Here is a 22,039-nt window from a genome sequence, read left to right as displayed (position 1 = left end):
TATAATTTCTTTGATCATGGACTGAATGATTGAACTACATTGCCAGAAGGTCACACCCTGTTTAGAAAATTCTTTTAAAAGTCTCCTGAAAAACTATTAAAGGATTAAGTAAAGGATCTGGGGGGACTTCTTTTATAGCTCGGACATCATATTTTTTCTTTTTTTTTAATAGGAAATACATTTTAAATGTATTTGCAATTTGGGAAGTCTTATAATTGGGAAATATTATATGTTTTCTACCCTGCAGATCACCCAGGAGGCTGGCGAATTTATGATCACTTTCCCATATGGCTACCATGCTGGTTTTAATCATGGTTTCAACTGTGCAGAATCTACAAATTTTGCTACTGTCAGATGGATTGACTATGGGAAGGTTGCTAAATTGGTAAGTTATGCCTCAAACGCTTAAATTAAATGTGTATTCTGATTATTATAGTGGGAAAGCTAAGAGCACATGCAGCATTTATTTTTTTCCTCAATGATGTTGTATGCTTGTCACCATAGTAATTTATTCCGGACAGATATATTTATTTTACATAGGCTATATTAATATTTGTAGCAATGTTTTCCTGTTTTGAGATTAATGTGGAGCAATTTACTTTGAGAGGTAATTTTATGCAACCAGTGCTTTCTTTCTTAAGGCCACCAGTTTTTTCGTGAGATTTTCTGGTGGCTCCCTGTGACTCCATATTAGGTAGATGTGGCTCCTTCCATGTTAGAGTTCAGTCCATGGCTTAGAAAACAACTATTTACAGAGGAAAGTGGTAAAATTGTTAACAAGAGGTGAAGGGAGGATGGTAAGAAGAAATAATTAAAACTGCCTTTAGTGCAGAAATGAATTTTTTGAAAGTAATAGTATAGAATGTATTTTAACAATATATCTTAATGTTAAATTTGGTATAAAAATTTGCATCTCCTGCTCAGTATATTTAATTTAGTTCACAAACTGTGTATTTTCATTCACAAGCAACTTGTGTTAAATTTCATTAATTGCCCCCTGCAGCGTTAAATAGAGGATGTCTTCAAAGTGATGGTAGCTTCTATTAGATTGCTTCCTTTCCTGTGGATTTTAAGGCAGATATACAGGCTGGCAGAGGGCAGTTTCTTAATGAAACTGTGTGTTTTACTACAGAGTATGTAAAATTGACATATATTTGGTGGAAAATGGCACATACAGCCTATGTAGCCTTATCTTGGCCACTGCATGGTCCAGGCAAATATTATTCACTCTACATTGATAAAACTTTCATGTGGAACCATTGAGTGAACTTGGATAGAAATATATTCAGGGAAGACAGCTCTAGTTTTATTTTACACAGGTATTTAAAAAATTGTATAATATATTAAAATAAAAGTATAGCAACTCAGAAAGCATTCGAATGAATTCGTGACATAAAAGAAATCTCCTGCTATTAGAAGACTTTCTCTGTTCTAAGTAATTTTTATTTATGAGGGGTAATTTAGAAAGGAGCAGAACTGAACTACTTCTTTCCCTTACGCATCCTTCATAATACAGTAAACCTAATAAAAAAACAGAAAGCCCGGTGTACATACCTTGGTCAGCTACTGCCATGCGTTTGCAGAAAAGTAATGCTTGTATCTGCATCAAAAGTGTCATAGCCCTGAGGTTATAACAAGGTATGTTATTTTATGGTTTGCATCTTTAATCATTGACATAATAAGTCAGCTATCCCAGCTGTCAGTCACCAGAAAAATTAGTTGGTTCTTGTTTACTACAACTTTCAGTTCTAATTCTGAGTATTGGCTTCTTCCCAAGACTAAAATGTCCTGAGTGCATTTCCACCTTTCCGGGTGGTCAGAGTGGGAGTGGAGTGTGACCAAGTAAGAGAGGTCAGGAGTGGTCCTCTCTGAGGTCTCTCTCAGCTGATGGAGCCCAGACCTGTGGGGCTGTCAGGAAGCAGAGCCCCGTAGTGGAAGAGGCAGGGATTTGAGGCCCAGCTTGTCTTCTTGCTAGCCAGAGAACATCAGGAAAGTCATTTCTTCTTTTCGTTTCTTCCTATAGATTAAAAATCCCTCTCTACCTCATAGATTTGTTGGGAGGAAAAAAACTTAGGTATGTGGATATCCACTCATGCTGTGTTGATTTATATCACTCAATTTACTTAGGGGATATGACTGTCTTGGTTCTGTTTTTTTTTTACTGGGTACAAAATATTCAATGGCTATAATGCAGTTTGGGTCGGTTAATTTAAAATTGTAATTACATGTGTTTGAGATGTTTCTAGGTGTTGTCTCCACTCTTTCCTTACTTTTGGTGAGGTGGTGCTATTCTGAGAATGTATTAGTTTTCTATTGCAGCTGTAGCAAATTACCATAAAATTAGTGGTTTCAAACAATACTCTTGTACTGTTTCCTAGTCCTGTAGGTTATACATTTGACATTGGTCTAACCAGCAAAAGTCAAGGTGCTTGCAGGGCTGCATTCCTTACTGGAGATTCTGACGAAGAATCCACTTCCTTGCTCAGTGAGATTGTTGGCAGAATTCAGTTCCTGGCAGTTGTAGGACTGAGTTCTTGTTTCCTTGCTGCCTGTCAACCAGGTCTTTGCTCCTAGAGGCCTCTCTCAGGTCCTTGCTTTGGTCCCATACATTTCAGAGCAAGCAATCCACAAAATCCTTTTTGTCATAAAAAATAACATATTCACAGATTGCAGGAACTAGGACATGGATATCTTTGCTGTTAGGGGTGGAACCGAGTGGGGGTGGGGGGTGTGGGTGTCAGCATTCTACCTACCACAGAGAGCTTCAACTGATAACTGACATGGTGACGTATTAAGACTCTACTTTGGGACTTCCCTGGTGGCGCAGTGGTTAAGAATCCGCCTGCCAATGCAGGGGACACGGGTTCGAGCCCTGGTCCAGGAAGATCCCACATGCCACGGAGCAACTAAGCCCGTGTGCGACAACTACTGAGCCTGCACTCTAGAGCCCGCGAGCCAAAACTACTGAGCCCACATGCCACAACTACTGAAGCCCGCACGCCTAGAGCCCATGCTCGGCAACAAGAAAAGCCACTGCAATAAGAAGCCCATGCATTGCAAGGAAGAGTAGCCCCCGCTCACCGTAACTAGAGAAGGCCCGCGCACAGCAACGAAAACCCAACAGAGCCAAAAATAAATAAATTAAAAAAAAAAAAAGGATCTACTTTGATTCGTGTAATGAATTTTGGCTATTCTGCATAAAAATAGGAAACTAATCTTGGATACAATTTTGAATGTTTCACTAAAACATCCTTAGGCTTTCTTAAATTTATTCCTCAGTATTAATGTTTTTCTTGGCTATTCTAAATTAAGTTTGCTTACATTATAATGTGCTGTGATGGCATTTTGAGGGAAGATTTTATTGTCTTTTATCCCTTATTTGCCACATATTTTTATTGATTTTCAAGTTCTATTTCTTTAGGCAACCTTATGAATTTACTGTATTGTGTGTGTGTGTATTTACGTGTGTGTGTGAACATGTGTAATTTTTAATCTTAGGAAAATTTGTAAATTGGGCAGTTTTTGTGTTTTGCTGGGGACAAATACAATGTATAGTGAATTAATTATGAATTGTACTTAAAGACTTTTAACTTTGATGATGGCCAAACTGGTTAGTCTTAATTCTTTGTCTTCTTCAAGTCATTCTAAATGATAACTATTTAAAAAACAGTAATTTTTCACAAGTGATAATGAGTTATGCATTTAGGGGGGATAATTTAAAAAATAATGGCATACTTTTTATAGTTGAAGCACTGGGGAATGACATCTGCTTTACCTGTCGCATGTTGACTTGAGTATATAAAAGCATCTGATAAAGTATCTGTGGTGTGGCATTAATTAATTAACGTGGTGCAGAGTGAAGGATCTCTACTGATAATATTTCATATATTACAAACCAATATTTCTAATTTCATAACATAGACAAGAGCTGTTAATGAGAGGTTATTTTTAAAAATTAATTTATTTGGCTGCATCGGGTCTTAGTTGTGGCACACGGGATCCTCGTTGCGGCATGTGGGATCTTTCGTTGCAGCACGCGGGCTTCTCTTTAGTTGTGGTGCGTGGGCTTGAGAGCGCGTGGGCTCTGTAGTTGTGGCATGCGGGCTCAGTAGTTGCGGCATGTGGGCTTAGTTGTCCCATGGCATGTGGGATCTTAGTTCCCTGACCAGGGATCGAACCTGCGTCCTCTGAATTGGAAGGTGGATTCTTAACCACTGGACCACCAGGGAAGTCCCCCAGAGGTTATTTTTTAATTTAAAAAATAATTTTGGAAAGATAACCCCAGGTTCACTGATATTATTGGTGGTCTTTGTTTAACAGCCAGCAGGCTTTGGTTAATAGGAACCTTTTAAGCCATTCAGGTGGCTTAATGTAGATGGGGACAGAGCTCTGTTTTTTCAGGTAATGCTTGTCTGCTTTATACCAGGCACCATGTATGTATCTGTGAATTCATCACTTGGAGGCTGACCTATTTGATGGGAGCCAGAAGTGAGGGCAGAGTTGGCACTGCAAGGGATCCAGGACTGCTTCCTTTGTTGTTGGCTACTTGACCTCTGGTGGCATCTCTGGAGCAGGACAGGAGATGGGGTTTCTGTGGATTTCCTTTGAATGTATTACTGACCTTTTGGTATGTGGTATTGGTTCATGAAACCTTCCCTTTGTTTAAAGTATAGCTAACGTTGACTAGAACTCCCATGCCATTATTTGTGGTGATCCCAAATACTCGTCTTCCAAATTTCAGCAAATTCCTGAACCTTTGATATTCTCAACTAAATAATAATAATAACAACAATAATTATTATGTGGATATTCTACTGCCTGTCGGTATGTTCCCTGTATTCTAGCACTTAGTCCAGACGGCTCTTTATATTATACTATCTACCCAAACTGCCTCACCTCTCACATAAGGCTTTTTTTGTGCCTAGATTGTGGAGAAGGTCTTTAGAAAACAGGCATAGGTAGAAATGAGCCATGATAGCAACTTAATTTGACTATCCTTGTTTCTAAAAATTCCTGCTAATGCCCTTGGCCTTGCCGTTCCTCTTGTTTCTATCTTTCCCTCTCTTCTCTTTAGGATCATTCAGCTCTTTTTTGCCTTGACCTAGTAAATATAGCAAGCCAAATCCTGCATGATACTCCAGAAGAGAAGGGCCTTGCCTTAAGAGGGCCCACCTACCTAAGAAAGCAGTTGTATAATTTCCCCCCCATTTAATTTATCAGAATTAAGGTTTTTCACTGAAAAAAATTGAGAGGAATGTTCCAGGTGGCCACGTACCCATATGCCTACTTATAGGCAGAGTTCAGCTTTGGTGAGTGCCCAGTGAGTTTCTTCTCTGGAACAGGAATTGTGCTACATGATTGTACAAAAGGACTTGTTTTCTTTGTCTTCAAGGAGCTTTCATAAAGAGCAGAAGGGCTTTTAATAAACCTCCATTTGCAAAGCTATAGTATGAGTGGAACATATCATCCAGTTATTTTAGGCATTTTTCTAGCTTTGGATATCAGAGTAATCTAGAGTGAAACACTATATATTTTTTTCTAGTAGAGATTTAAAAATATCTACCAGATTGCATAGCAGTTGAACTAAGATATTGCTGTATATTCGAGATGAATGTTTTCTGTTCCTGGAACGTTCTTTCTGTCTGTGGTGAAATGGAGTCCGTGGTAACTTCTGTGCAGCAGCTGTGGTGGCATTCACAGGTCTGCTTCCTAGCTAGGACGGATCAGAGAGCTGGCCTGCGGGTTGTATTTCATTTTTCCGTTTGGTGGGATGAAGTGCCGTTGTTTTGATGTTAGGTTTGATGGATTTGTTTGCCACTGCATTCATTAGCTTCACATCAGAAAACTGACAGGCTGTTAAATGAAACTTTGGCTTAGATTTTCAGCTTGACTGTTTGGAGACATTTGTGAAGATATTATGTTTTTGTGTTGTAGCAGCCTCTAGCACTATGATTGTCTCTAAGGGAAGAAAAGTTATTTACTGTACTGATTTTCTTGAGTAAAAACGAATCATTGTCTGGGGGACAGTCATATCTAGCCTACACCATCAGAAGCAGTGTATTTATGACAGTGTGTGCCGCATGAGAGACTTATCTGTGGCATGATAAATAACATTATCTTCTTGGAAGGAAAGGTAATAGTTGGTGACTCCAAAATGATATCTCATATTTTACATTAATTTTATTTTAAGTGATAATCTATTAACATGATATGCCAGAAAGTTGAAAAATTGCACTGCAGAGCTGGGAATGTTCTCTTATGAACTCCAAGAGCATTACTTCACTATCTAACTTTAAAGCATTCGGACATTTGAATTCTCAAACGTTTGAACAAGTTTAAAAAGAGATGATAGAATGTTGAAATTGATTTCCTTTTAATCTGGAAGGGATTTCAACTATTAAATTGTCTTTCATGCAAGAACCATGATATGGGTTCATTTTATTTTATATTTCAGTCCTTCTCTAAAATTAAATTTGGTTTTTCCTAAGTCAGGTAGCAGTTGTCCTAAAAAAATCTTTAATCTTGGGCAGTCTTTATTAAAGTAATCAGGAATCATTTTAACAGTGAGTCTCTAGGTTATATTTTAATATGCTTTGGATTGTAGAATACCAGTGTAGTGACATTTCTCTATTCTTACAGCTTGTGAAGGAAAGAAAATGTAGACAGTGTTGCACATTGCTCATTTAACAGTTCTTGGCATTCTGATTTTAAGTGTCTGGTATGGCATATAAAATATGAACTTCGGGAGTTTAGTGATTTTATATTCTGCACTTTATCTTTTTACCTCTACTTTGTCTCTATGTCCTGGGTCCTGGCGGTGCAACATAGCAGTGCTGATGAGTGACTCTCCTCTGCCTTTTTTACAGAGCTTAAAGGAAAGAAGAGAAAATACCATGTAGAGAAAAAGAAGCATACAAAGCCATGTCCTTAGGAGTTTGTACTCTAACTGGGAAGTTAGTATTTATGTATCGAGAAGAGGTATTAAGAAAGAAAATAGTCACATTATGTCCCCATTTTGTTCTGATGAAGTATTGAGTTGTGAGATTCAGAAAATCTGAGACTTCAAGTAGAATATTAGGAGAGCCAATTGATTAGTATATATTGTTCTGCAGGAGAGATATTTGGGGCTTGAGTCCTCAGAGATAGGGAGCCTGATTTCATTCAGTGCTAATTTAAATTTGCTGGATTATGGGATTTGAATGGAACTAGGTATATGGTTTATGACACTGATGTTTAGTTGCTAACCTGAAATCAAGATAATATCTGTCTTTGAGGCTTTAGTTAACTCAATACCTTAAAAAAAAAAGTAAATTAGCTTTTTGAATAATGTGTACCCTGTACTGAGAAAAATTAATTTGTCTTTAAGCCATTCTGCTTTCATCTAGTTTGATAGTAGTAGTAGCCGACATTGTTCATAATCTGCCAGGCGTTGTGCGGGGCACTTCACACATGTTACTTCTTGCCGTCTCAGAGATAATGCATGTCTTCTGTCCTCTACTAGCCCCCTTTCTCAAACCAAGGAGTTGGGATGATGCCTAAAATGAGGATGGTGAGGTTGAGATTAGAGGCAGAAGGTTGGCCCCCTAGTGCCCCATATCCTTCCGGATTCATCTCCTTGGATGTGGTGGGTTAAACAGGTGCCAGCCAAGTATGTGATTTGTAGGATCACTTTTAAGATACTTGAGGCTTCAGAATGATCCTGTCCCACGTAAGCTGTAGTTGACAATCACCACCAGGTGGTGGTGATTCTCTCTGGTTTTTGTTTTTGTTTGGGTTCTTAAAGCCAGTGGACACTTCATTCTGTATTCTTATGATCTGTTGATCAACCTACATATGAATCTTTTTTTAGCCCATTGTTACCTCTCGGGCTTTGACCACCCTACTCTTTGATTAAGTTGGGGAAAAACAAACGTTCTTTACTTCCTTCTTCATTTTGAGGAGTGAGGGGGATCCTGAGGCATCAGTCTGGACAAAAAGGTGTGTATGTAGAGAATCAGAGCAAAGTTTATTATGCTCCTACCTTGACATATTTCATGATTATCAGGGACCTAATTTTATTGAAGCACTTTTTGAAGCTTTGGGGAATTTTTTGTTTACCATTTCTTTTGCCTTTTCCATGTTTTTTTTTTTCAGTGTTTATAACAGTAAACACAGTAAAAAATTCCGTAAAAGGCTGTGTCCTAGGTAAATGTTTGGAGAAGACGGTAGAAGTTGGGAGTGAGTATTCTGGTCAGTGGTGATCCAGAATTCTAGGAGAGTAGTGGGAAGAACACCTTGGCGGTATTTGAGGGAAGCAGGTTGGCCAGCCCCTCAAGGGAACAGAGGGATAATGGGAGGATCATTTGGGCTCTGGGCACCCTCAGCATTTATAACAAACAGATTTCCTGGTTCCCCACAGCTTCTCATTCTCTCCCACACAGGGTTTACTGTGTTTTCCTCCTTCTGCAACTACCACTGAGAAGACAAGCAATGGTTTATCTAGTAAGGGGTGGTTTCCTCGCTTGAGGGATTCGGAGCCAGGTGGCCCCAGGGTTGGTGCATCTCAGCACTGTCATGAGGTCTCATGCTCTTCCCCTCCTTCTGTCTCATTCTCCTCCGTGGGAGGGTATTTATTAGCAAGCTTGCCACTGTAGCTGTGCTTACTGCAGACGTGTTTCTTCCAAGGAGGAAGGAGGGGGACAATGCAAGAATGTGGCTCACCCTCATCCCTCTACCTGGGAGGAAAATCTTTCCTTGAACCCTACCTGAAAAAACTTTTATATCTCATGGCCAACGCAAACCATAAGGAAGCTAGGAAAATAAATGGCAAGTCATTTTGGGAGAGCACCTGTTATGTGCTGGGCCCTGTGCTTTCAGTTAAGAAAGTAGTAAACAAGACATGTGTGGTCTCTGTCTGGTCAGTCGATCCACATTTAGAGTCTACAGCAGCTGTTCTCAACCCTGGGAGCTTTAAAAGCATGGACCCACCCAGACCAATAGGATAAGAATTTCTGGTGAAGGGATACAGCATTTGCATTTTAAAAATCCCCCTAGGTGAGTCTGCTGGATGCTTTGGGTTGAGAACCAGTGGTCTTTAGTGAATTAAATAGGCCTTTGTTGTTTGGGTTGATGTTTTCTTTTTTACATTTCAGCTAAAGGTTCACTGGCAGCTCTATCAAACAGACCAAAATAATTATAAATGCAATTTATATATAAATGTAATGTATAAATTTACCACATTTAAAAATTTTCTTCTGAGAACCTAAAGCTTTCCAGTCCATATGTGACATCCATTTTTACAACTTAACTCATCACATCAATTCAGATGATGAAGCCTAAGATTTCATAGCAGGAAGGGAAATGATCGATTTGGAAGGTTTTCGGACAACCTAAGAGAAACGAAACATGGACCATTAAAATAAAGTCAGTTCTTCTAACACCGATAAGCTGATTTTCTTTGGGAAAATCACTTTGCCTTGCTAAGACTATACTGTTGAAATAGTGGTCCTGTTCCTAAATTTATTCAAAAGCTGTGGTGGAAATGTCCACATGTTGATTAGGAGGCAGCATGGCGAGGGGTAAAGAGAGCACAGTTTGTAGCTAGTGGGGCTGGATTTGAATATGGGGACGACCGCTTGCTAGTGATTAATCCTAGCAAGGATTCACTTGATAACTTTATGGTCTGGTTGCTAATTGTTTGTTCTTGCACAGTACCTCCCTCAAAAGATCTATATAATCTTTTGATTCAATGCTGTAACTTATGGAAAAAGCTAGTTATAGGAGGACTCGGGAAAATTCCTCAGGTGGGGTCTGAACCCTTGGCCTAGCCACATAGTGATTTTTCTTTCTCAACAGAAGAGCTAAGTGTGAATTAGGACTTCTTCTATAAGGCATGCCAACCAAGGTCACTGTTCCCTTTCCTTCAAGATACTTGTTCTCTGCTGATTGAACAAAAGCAACATGTGCAGATGCCCAGTTTGAAGTTTGATGTAGGCATCTTGCCTACTTGATCATTTGCTGTGACCTCTTTGAATCAAAAGAGAGCTTTAATGGGATTTCACTGAGGTCAGTGGCTATAATTAGACTTTAATCTGTGGATCCACAGTCTATCCTCCCTCTGCTGTGAGCAAGATGATAGAAAGTGTGAACACACCTCTCTTCAGAACCGCTTGTCAGAACTGTAGCCCGGAAATTCCCACGGGGGCTGCAGCCCCAGAACACTGTCTCACCAGAGCCCATTCTCAAGCAGAAGGTTGAAAGTAATGATGGTAGTAGCTGAACAGGGTGTTGATATTTAAATATCAAAGGGAATAAAGAATGGGTGAAGAAACCCCTGATTAATCTCTATTACTGTTTTAACAGTTCCTCACTTTCGCAGTTCGAAGAATCAGAGCGTTAGACAATTCAAAGAGGAAAGGTGCCCCCAGTTAGGCAGACCCTAAAAAAGTCTGATATAATATAGAAGCCCAGTGCTTGGTTCTCTCCCTTTTTCAGCCATGCCTAGTATTTTAAATTTACTATGCTTTTATTCCCTACAAACTATGCCTAGTAATATTTTTTTTGCCTCATTCTGAAACGAGGAAGGTAAAGCAAGGGTATCTTCTGGACATTCCAGATACTCTGGAGGGATGATTTCCAACATGATAGCTTAGAGCACTGATTGATTCTTTGTGGCTCTATCTGTGATATTTAGTGCTCACAGCTAATTCCATCTGGCATTATTTTTGTCTTTCATTTGTATTGATCAGTTTGCTGATGCTGCCAAGTGCTGTCCTGAAGTGAGAGCAATATCGATACTTGTATGCCTCTTGCTTATTTATAATGCTGAGTGCAGTTTTATGATGGTGTTTTGTTTCTCTTACTGTCTGATATTTTGATTTTTATCATACTTGAGTATGACCAATGAATAAGTAGCTAAGTAAGGGAAGTTTCAAATTAGCGTTGTTAAAAATATGAAGAAATAAAATCATAATATTGGGGAACTGTCTATTTTATAATCATAACTAGCAGTATTTTGGCAGATAGGCGATGAGGATTGTATGTATATATTTTACCAATATTGCTATTATTTTATAGTCGTTTAGTAAAAGGCTAGAAAAACATTAAAGAAGAAAAATTTAGCATGCCTTATGTTCCATGTATAATATCAAAGTTAGTTTTATAAAATTAATTATATCTTATATCTCCCTTCAAGATGCTTCATTAGAAATATAGCTCAGGTAGTTACTGAGATTCCATGATCTGCTTAGTATTGCCATCAGGATCACCCCTGACGTGACACAGGGCAGTGGAGGCAGCTGACACTTTGGAGACTAACAGACTGTCTTGAATCCCTCTCAGGCTGTATGTAATTCTTCTGAGCTTCATTTTCCTCATATATTAGGGAGGCATTGCTGTGCAGTGAAGGCGGACAAGGTCAAGGCTTGGCCAGGCTCTGACTTGAATTCTGCCTTTTCCTTTTACTAACTGTGTGATTGGAGCAAGTACTTAATTAGCCTCTTTAAATACCGTTTTCCCATATGTAAAATGGAGATTATAGCCTCTTTAAGTTGTTCTGAAAAATAAATGAAATTAAATCTGTAAGGAGCCTTGCAGAGTTGTGGTGGGGACTGGATAGATGTGCGGTGGGTTAGGATTGTGTTTCCTCTGCATCTTTCTTGCAGAATTCCAGTTTGGGGAATTGACCTTGGCTCAGTGGTGGGCCTGGCTGGTCTAAGAGAATTCCCATTTCCTTTTCCAGCGATGATGGATCAGATCAGTGGGCCAATCTTGGCCAAATAGAAGGGAGGGTAGGATTGGTGGAGAAATAAAGGAAAACTCCAGCTTGCCCTAGGAGAGTAATGGGAGGCTCGTCTGTCTAAATGAGGACAAGGAAGCACTGAAGTCTCCAGCCTGCGATCTTCAGGGGACCAGACCTAGCTTAAAGCCCATGCTTTGGACACCAGGTTAGAGAGCTGAAAGGCTTCTGTTTAAAATCAAAGCCTGGAGGAAGCAGGCCAGTGTTTTATTTTTCATAACTCTGTCAGAAATACAAGTGTTTGTTGCTCCATCTCCAGAGTATTTCTTTCCTTAGTAAAAGTGCTTTGATGGCTAATTTGAGTGCAAGCAAGCAAAGACCCAACCCAATCACACAGAGCCATGTTAGAATTCTGGTTCTGTGTGTGGTACTTGTGTAACCTGCATCTGTGAGCCATAGTTTTCCTACCTGTAAAGAGGGCTTTAACTGGTGCCTCACCTGGATGGGGGCCACAATGGGGGCAGGCACCTAGCACCATGCCTCTCTTACTGAGTACATTTTTAAAAAGCCATTCATCATGGTCATTTCTAAGTCAGGGAACTCCCTAATACTATTTGGGGAAGACTGGTGGGGTTCAGGCCTGAGGTGCTGTGAAACAGTGGCTATGGGGATAGTATTTGCAGCATACGTGCTAACAGCAGGCTGGGCAGATGGATTGCTTTATATATTTCTACTGAATTCTCACATTCATTCACTTTTACTTTCTGCCAAAATGAGGGCAGCATTTGGAGTTCTGTGGGCCAGATTGCCAAGAGGAGACATTTGAAGGAGCTGTTGCTTATGTGTTCAAAAACATACTGTGTCTCTTGGGCCCTCTGTTGAATTCGAAAGACCATGTGTTGTAAATTCTTGGAAAGAAAACCATCGTGGACATTGTAGATTCCTGCTAAGTTTGACTCTCATCCAGACATGGCTTTTACATGCTGCATACATCTGTGAATTAAGAGAAAAGAATAGGTTGTTTCCAGCAACTTTCTAAATTTTCATAAACTATATTTTTATACGGCTTAGTCATAATATTCAGTGTTTCTTATATTCCCAGTTCTCAGGAACGTATATTCTGTCCTTTAATTTTAAGTATTAATTAACAAAATATTGGACTCTTCTGATGACTATTGAAATAGCATGAAAACCTGTTTCTTTGAAAACTAAAAAATTGTTCAGACTTCAGTAGTATTCATAGTAATACTGAAGGATTTTCTTTTTCTTATCATATTAGTAAAGACATAAGGAAAACTCCCATTACTCTTGAGAATGTACTTGTTAGAGTGATCACTTTGTACTTCTGTTGGTGGTGGTGTAATTGGGATAAGTATCCTGAAGAGCAGGTAGGTAATGTGTATCAATACCCTCAACATCTCCACGCCCTTTGATCCATTTCTTACACTCCTAGGAAATAATTGGAAATGCAGGCAAAAGTACACTTACAAAGATGATTGTTGTAGTGCTAGTTTTATCAGCAAAACTTGAATTATAACTATTATGTCCAATGATATGGGAATCATTGAGTAAATTATGGTGTGCCATGTACTAGAATCCTTTTAATTTTACAGAAAATTATTTGAAAGGAAATCATGATGACTCTTAGTATTGTTACCTGTTGTTAAAATGTATAAAACATTAGTGGGCTTCCCTGGTGGCGCAGTGGTTGAGAGTCCGCCTGCCGATGCAGGGGACACGGGTTCGTGCCCCGGTCTGGGAGGATCCCACATGTCGCGGAGCGGCTGGGCCTGTGAGCCATGGCCACTGAGCCTGCGCCTCTGGAGCCTGTGCTCCACAACGGGAGAGGCCACAACAGTGAGAGGCCCGCGTACCGCAACAACAACAACAACAACAAAAATGTATGAAACATTAGTATATGTCCATGGCCAAAAAACTTAGAGTACAGAAAAATATTTAATGGCATCCTTTCTAGTCCCTTCCTTAAAGGTAAAGCCTTTTAACAACTCCTTGTATATCCTTTCAAAAATATTAGCATATGTCTGTCTCTATCTTTTAAAAAATTTACACAAAGTTAATCCATGCTGTTCACATTGTTTTCCAATGTCTTTAAACAGCTTTCCTTTTAATACATCTTTCATTTATGGCAAGTAAAACATTTAGAGTGTAAATATTTATTAAAAAAATCTTCTAGCCTATCCCAATAGAGTAGGCCAGGTGGTTGCTGTGGATTTTTTTTGTGGGCCATCATAGAACCACAGTAGTGCATAAGAGTTCATTGCACAGATCTCGTTAACAAATCAGGACTTTGAAAACGAATGCCTTAGTTCATTGCTCTGGTTCCCTCCCCCCGCCTCCCCCGTGCAGAGCAGAAGGCTAGGTGGACCTGGAGCACTTGCACGTTTCCAGCCCTGTCTTTGTTGACGGGTCCTGCCTGCACCAGCATCTCAGCTTATTCTATCGCAGTTAATACTGGGAGATAGTTAATGCCATCATAGTTTCTGTTTTACTGAATGACAGCATTTCTAACCGTGTCCTCACATTTGAAGGATTGGATTGGTTAAATAAATTTTAATAAGTTCCTTTAGAATTGCATTTCTGTGTCCTCATAAAGGATTATCCCAGTGAATTTGGAAGACATGACAGGAAAAAGTAACTGAACGACTTTTGTCAACAGTTATATGATAATGGGAAATTGAAATAGGAATGGCACAAAGAGGGGATAAAACCCAGCCTGGTTGCTATGTACAGATATAGGCAAGAAAGGCTACATAAAATAAGAAAATGCCAACTGCAATAATCATAAAGGACACTCTAGATTTAAAACACGTACATGAAGTAAGACAATCAGGAAGTTATTGCCCATTGTTTCAAGAGAGCAGATGGTGCTTAAAATATCCCTTAATTTTATGTCATTCTTAAAAGCAAACAACCAAAGAGCATATACAATCTATATTTAAAAAGTTAAGTGCAAACTTTTCTATTTTGGGGGGATGCTAGAGTAGAGCTGAAGAAGAACAAAAGTAGCATTAAATCTGCCGATAAAGATACACATTGGAGGCTGTCTTGGCAGGGGATTGAAGGCATAGATGAGGGGAAAGATAACCAAGAGAGCAGTAATCCAAACCCTGCTCAGCTCCTGTGTGAAACTCTTCTCTGTTACATATTTTCCCTCTCATTGGCTCTAGTAAGTGACTTGATATTTAAGTTTTGAAATGTCTAGATTATGTCTCTAAAACCACATCCATTTGGGTACATGGTCATAATTTTTAGAAAACGTGATTTCATACTTTAGTATTTCACATTTCATTAGAGAGAATTTTAGGAAGGTTTTTTGAATTTTGGTGCTGTTTACACTCAGCACCTCTGAATAAGTGCTGGATCATAGATCCTGAAGTGTTTAGTTTGAGTAAGCCTGACCAAGGCCTCTCAGTAGATAAACTGCTGTTCTCAGATTTGTACGCGGTTTACACTATAGCAGTGTGTCTTAAAAGGCATTTCTGTAGCGTAGTTGCCTTATGATCAATTCATGGTGCTTTTTTGCCCAGTTACTACACAGATGTATTTGTGTAGAGATGGAAGGTGTCTGTGGCAAAGTTAAGTCGGTCTGTGATGTACTCAGCCACTCAGGGCTGGACTGAAAAGTGAACACAGATTCCTTTACAGTTCCCGTTTACCACTTTACGGTTTGTTCTCATCGGTGATCCTGCCTGTCAGAGCAGCCTAAGTGAAAGTGAAGACAAGGAAATGGAAGCTCAGATCCATATTTCTAGAAATATCCACTCTTTGAGTTGTGCAGTGGAGAATCTGAAGTCCATACTCAGTTACTGAGTGACTGATGTAGCTACTTACCAAGAAAATTGGGGCGATGCAATTCACTGTGTTTTCAAAGAAACATTTTGAGGTTGGGAAGTTTACAAACCTAGAATTTCAATAAGCACATGTAGAGTTTACTTTTTATTAGATTGATATAACGCAGTTTGGGCTGATTTCATTCTAAGAGATCCCCTTTCCCCCTGTTTATATTCTGCATTTACCTTCTGGAACTGATTGACATGATAGCAGATTGAATCAGACTTTATAATTCCTAGACTTTATAATCATTAAGCTTTGAAGTAAATGGTGCTTCTTATTTAAGGAAATTCCACAGGATAAAGCCAAACAGGTACCACTGCGGAAGGGATTGTCTTCAGTGGATATCATGTGTTCAGCTCCTAGCTGCTTATTGTCTTAATAGGGTCTGTGGACAAAGTCGTCCTCAGTGTAACTCTGGTTCTGGGCTTTCTGCTTCAATGTGTTTGTCTCTGAAGCAGAAGGCCTAGAACCACTAATCAGTGTCCACCAAATTTCTTAAGACTGGCATTAAGTTTAATTCAACATCTGTTAATTACCTGCTGTGTAATGACCTGTGATGGACTTCTGGGAGGAGGCCCCAGTTATCCTGAATACTGTGGGTGCATAGTCAGTTTGATGAGATCTTGGACCCACTTCCCTAAAACAGGCTTTTTGTCATGCATATAAATATATTTTTTAAAAATTGGAATATTATCAAATATATAATTTTAGATTTGCTTATATTTTTATTGTTTTTGAATATTTTCTCATGCCACTTCAGCATTCTCAAAAATAAATATTTAAAATAGCTGAGGGGCTTCCCTGGTGGCACAGTGGTTAAGAATCCGCCTGCCAATACAGGGGACACGGGTTCGATCCCTGGTCCAGGAAGATCCCACATGCTGCAGAGCAACAAAGCCCGTGCGCCACAACTACTGAGCCTGTGCTCTAGAGCCCGTGAGCCACAACTACTGAGCCCGCGTGCCACAACTACTGAAGCCCACGCGCCTAGAGCCCGTGCTCCTCAACAAGAGAAGCTACGGCAAATGAGAAGCCCGCGCACCGCAATGAAGAGTAGCCCCTGCTCACCGCAACTAGGGAAAGCCCATGCGCAGTAACGAAGACCCAACGCAGCCAAAAATAAATAAATGTATTTAAAAATATAGCTGAGTATTTTATCCTATGAATGTACCCTAATTTAACCGTTTACTTGTTGTTATGGAGTTTGGTTATTTACACATTTCAGTATTACAGATTACAGTGTAGTAAAGAGCTTTATGAATTCACTGCTGTCCAATTCTCTTTTTTTCTCAAGAGATATAATTTTAGAAGGGTAATTTTTTTTTCTGTTTAAGGATTCTTTTTTTTTTCTTTTTTTTTTAACATCTTTATTGGAGTATAATTGCTTTACAGTGGTGTGTTAGTTTCTGCTGCATATCAAAGTGAATCAGCTACACATATACATATATCCCCATATCTCCTCCCTCTTGCATCTCCCTCCCACCCTCCCTATCCCACCCCTCTAGGTGGTCACAAAGCACCGAGCTGATCTCCCTGTGCTATGTGGCTGCTTCCCACTAGCTATCTGTTTTACATTTGGTAGTATATTAAGTCCATGCCACTCTCTCACTTTGTCACAGCTTACCCTTCCTCCTCCCCGTGTCCTCAAGTCCGTTCTCTACGTCTGCGTCTTTATTCCTGTCCTGCCCCTAAGTTCTTCATAACCATTTTTTTTTTAAGATTCCATATATATATGTTAGTATACAGTATTTGTTTTTCTGTTTCTGACTTAGTTCACTCTGTATGACAGACTCTAGTTCCTTAGAGTCTCCACCTCCACCTCCACCTCACTACAAATAACTCAATTTTGTTTCTTTTTATAGCTGAGTAATAGAGAAGGGTAATTATTGAATCAAATGGTTTTTGGATACAGTTTGTCGGATTGTTTCCAGAATTTTTACTCACAGGTCACAAAAAAATTATTTTTTGCCAACACTGAGATTGTTATTAAAATAATTTTCCTTTTTTAAAGAAAAAGCATAATCGTATTTTTTTGAATTTTATTTTATTTTATTTTTATACAGCAGGTTCTTATTAGTATTATACATATTAGTGTATATATGTCAATCCATAACCTTATTTTTTATTTTCATTTTAAAAATTACTAAGGAACTTGAATAATTTTAATTCCTTATGTTTTCTATTCATATTTTAATATTCAAAATATTATTATGAATATTATTATGAATTAAGGATAAGAACCTTTGGCTTTATTTTCCACAAACATTATTCCCAGTTTGTTTGCTTTTAAATTGTATTGGAGTATTTTTTGTGTCTTTATTTACAGGAGTCAGTGTTTGCTTATGGCCCAAGGATTGAGCCTGTGTTCCTTTTTTCCTCTTAGCTGCCACTATACACCCACCTGGACCTTCTTTTTTCCAAATATTGACAGTGGAACAGACGTAGCCTTCCTAATTCCCACTCTGTTCCTGCAGCAAATTGTAGATGTCATTTGTATTAAGATTCATACTGCTAGTAACTGCAGGGCAACAGAGGATTGAGAGTCACACTTTGTGGGAGTCTCTGAGGTTTTAGGTCAGATTATGTCCTATCTATCTCATAGGGATAAGGATGTCTTTCCCCTGGTTCCTCTGTCTGTGCAATTGAATAAGGAGGTCTTTACTGTTTCCAGGTTCTTGACCTACAGTTTTCAGCTCCACTGCCCAGTTTTTACCCTCTTATGCTTCAGCTTTGCTTTATTGCTCTCTTTTCCCTAAACAGCTTTACACTGTACACGTTATTGATTACATGTGGAAAGATGTCTTGAAAAAGCTTGCAGAAATTCTAACATCCTTTGAAGTTCAACTTAGTATCCCTTCTCTCCCATGAAGCCTTTCTTAGGGCAGCTATATTCTGTTAATTGTGTCCTTGCTTATCTCTCTTCCCTGGACCTACCTCTGTTAAATAGATGCTTTTTTTTTTTTTTAACATCTTTATTGGAGTATAATTGCTTTGCAATGGTGTGTTAGTTTCTGCTTTATAACAAAGTGAATCAGTTATCCATATACATATGTTCCCATATCTCTTCCCTCTTGCATCTCCCTCCCTCCCACCCCTCTAGGTGGTCACAAAGCACCGAGCTGATCTCCCTGTGCTATGTGGCTGCTTCCCACTAGCTATCTATTTTACGTTTGGTAGTGTATATATGTCCATGCCACTCTCTCACTTTGTCACAGCTTACCCTTCCCCCTCCCCATATCCTCAAGTCAATTCTCTAGTAGGTCTGTGTCTTTATTCCCATCTTACCCCTAGGTTCTAATAGATGCTTCTTATTGGATTCATCTTCGCAGAGCAGGACATGTTATCTTGTCTCAAGGGGGTCAAGGGAAAGTGTTTCTCTGCCTGCCATTCCCAGATGCGATGACTATGAAATCAAATCTAGTCCAAACACAGTGGTCTTGACTTGAGTTAAACGCTGGGAAAGCAATCAGTGAGGAAATTACAGTCTTGGGGAAACAGAAATAGGACACAGAGGGAAATGGGTATTCAACACAGTCAAGACACAACTATAGATTGAATGTTCATTCATTCACTAAGCTATACATTTAACAGAGGATGATAAACTCTTTGGGACTGGGCAGTTTCCAAGGGGGGAAAATCTTGATAAAGATCAGTTCCAATCTAGATGTGTGGTTTTTACAAAGCCTGTTTGTAGAGATGTGCAGACAATAGAGTAAGTGCTTCTGTAAATTTAATAGGAAGAAGCATAATGACAGCTTGGGTGTTTGTGACTGTGCTGTTCATTAATGAACCTTCAGAGTAAATTTATAACTAAGTGAAAGGAGGACAAAGCTAGCCTATTTTATGCCATTTGTATGTTATGGTTTAAGCCCCACAGCAGAACTAATCACTGGAGTTGTATGGATTACTGAATAAAGATGAGGAAGTTTGAACTTCAAGGAAAGATACTATTTATAGAGTTATTTGTATTTTTAGTTGGGGATTTTAGCTGTGGCTTAAAAGAAGTCATATAATGAGGAAAGATCGATGGGATGCTATATGGTTGCCAAAGAATGTCATTCTTAGGGTTACATGCTTATTATTTTTATGAGATTTTGATAGTTCTTTATAAGGAGAATATTTTTGCATTGTGAAAAACATATGAATGCTCAAATATATGATATGCATTTTCCCTCTGTATAGGTACAGCTTTTGGTTTTTAAAGATTTTTCCTTGAGTCACTGAAAAGGGTTGACATTACACGTTTTTATGTACTTAGTTGTGTACAGTTATAGACTCAAGTGGGTTTTAAAATCAAGTTGCTTCTAAATGTTAGTTTGGCAAAAATAAAAACTGCCCTGCATTTCTACTGTGCAGCTGCTAAAAATAGTGGAAAACATCTGTATGTACTGATACAACGAAGATCTCCAAAATATATTGTTAAGTAAAAAGCAAAACGCTAGTTGATGTGTGCTTTGTATAGTGTGAAGCTATGTTTTTGTTTTTGTTTTTTCGGTACGCGGGCCTCTCACTGTTGTGGCCTCTCCCGTTGCGGAGCACAGGCTCCGGACGCACAGGCTCAGTGGCCATGGCTTATGGGCCCAGCCGCTCCGTGACATGTGGGATCTTCCTGGACCGGGGCACGAACCCGTGTCGCCTGCATCAGCAGGCAGACTCTCAACCACTGAGCCACCAGGGAAGCCCTGAAGCTATGTTTTTAAAAACAATCTTTAAAAAAATGTAAATAGAAGAAGAAATGAAAGGATTCGTATAGTTAATTATGGTGGCCTTTGGCCAGTGGAATGAATTTGAAGTGTGTAAAGCAGGGACCCTCACCTTTTATGCACTCTACTTCTGTGTTGTTGGAGACATTTTTCTTTTTCTTTCTTTTTGTTTTTTAAACAAGACTGCTTTCATGTATTATTTTGTGCTATTTAAAAAATATCCAATAAGTTTATTTCTTATAGTTTTCAGTAGTATCTTTGTATGGAGAGCCCTAATGTCTGATGTCTAAATGTGTTTCATAGGCACATGGTAGAGATATTCTGAAATCTCTCTGCTTCAGGATATTTAGCTTGTAACCAAAATTTCACTGTGAAGGAGGAGGTGATAAATATACGTGTCTATACATGCTCATAGTACTTTTTTTTTTTTTAAGTGACTCAGCCCTTGCAGTGTTGTTTTGGGAGGTCACCACTCTTTTTTTTTTTTAATTAATTTATTTTTGGCTGTGTTGGGTCTTGGTTGCTGTGCATGGGCTTTCTCTAGTTGCTGCGCATGGGGGCTACTCTTCATTGCGGTGCGTGTGTTTCTCATTTGCGGTGGCTTCTCTTGCTGTGGAACACGGGCTCTAGGTGGGCGGGCTTCAGTAGTTGTGGTACGTGGGCTCAGTAGTTGTGGCTCACAGGCTCTAGAGCGCAGGCTCAGCAGTTGTGGCGCACGGGCTTAGTTGCTCAGTGGCATGTGGGATCTTCCCAGGCCAGGGATCGAACCCGTTTCCCCTGCATTGGCAGGAGGATTCTTAACCACTGTGCCACCAGGGAAGCCCCTTATAGTACTTCTAAAACGTTTAAAACTTTATCCTGTAATTACTGCTTGATCTGTAATTAAGGTGACATTCCTCATTGATTGCAAAATGGAAATAGACAACATTGATACACATTCAAACAATTGTTGAAAGAATTAAAGTGGAAATTTGCATTTAAATTATTTTCAGATAGAAGATGTGTTCTGTATTTGTCGTAGTAAAAAAGCCTGAAATTGCATAATGGCTTTTTTTAAGGCATATACCATGTGTGTGTTTGTCATTCCCATATAATCCAAGCTCACTAGCAGATTCTGTAAATTGTTTCATGGACTATGGTGCTTAAATATTAATGTATTTTATTTTGTTCTCAGTGAAGATTCACGGACAGTGTGTATCATTCACCAGCAGAGGGCAGTGTCTCTTCACAATTTTTTTTCTGCAAAGTCCTTTGGAATGAGTGGGTTTCCCTCATAGCATTTGACCTAATTTGACATATAGAGATATAGAAGATATTATTGATTATGAATTTGTAATAGATATGTTTTATATGGAAGAGAAGATAAAAATCTATGTAACTTAATGTAGGAAGGGGTATTTATACTCTTGGTTTTATTCCTTCTAGATTAGTTGTTTCTTAAAAGAAATGCTCATTTTATGTGTAGGAAGCATTTAGCCTAAAATATCATCAAATTGAAATGCTTTCTTTTGTGAAATGAAGTTATAATTCCCCCAAATCTATTGCAAGCTGTTCATGGGTTTGGTTCCTACATGTTGTATAGTTTGGCTGCTGTGCAAAGGGAGAGCATGCCCCCCCCCAAACACACACACACACACACACACACACACTCAGCACAAACGTATTTATTTGGAGGAAACTTACATGCTGACAAAGTAGCAGTGTAAGTCCCTGCAGATCCTATTCTCCCAGGGTGAGGTGGACTTGAACTGGGGAGTATTGCTGG

General features: G+C 39.1%; 1 protein-coding gene across 6 annotated transcripts in view; it reads left to right on the top strand.

Moving 5' to 3' along the window:
• Positions 1–22,039, top strand: part of KDM4C (lysine demethylase 4C) — a 403,798-nt gene that overhangs the window by 119,468 nt on the left and 262,291 nt on the right. For all 6 annotated transcript variants that reach the window (XM_089913225.1, XM_089913224.1, XM_022573685.3 and 3 more), the window contains one exon: positions 248–385. In XM_089913225.1, coding sequence (XP_089769351.1) covers positions 248–385 — 138 coding nt within the window. The remainder of the gene's footprint in view (positions 1–247; positions 386–22,039) is intronic.

The sequence above is a fragment of the Delphinapterus leucas genome, chromosome 6 (genome assembly GCF_059928025.1).
Source record: "Delphinapterus leucas isolate spDelLeu-1000000601 "Yukka" chromosome 6, BTC_Dleu_Yukka2, whole genome shotgun sequence".
Classification (NCBI taxonomy): Eukaryota; Metazoa; Chordata; class Mammalia; order Artiodactyla; family Monodontidae; genus Delphinapterus; species Delphinapterus leucas.
The sequence above is the reverse complement of the archived record's forward strand: the minus strand, read 5'-3'. Positions and strand labels throughout refer to the sequence as shown.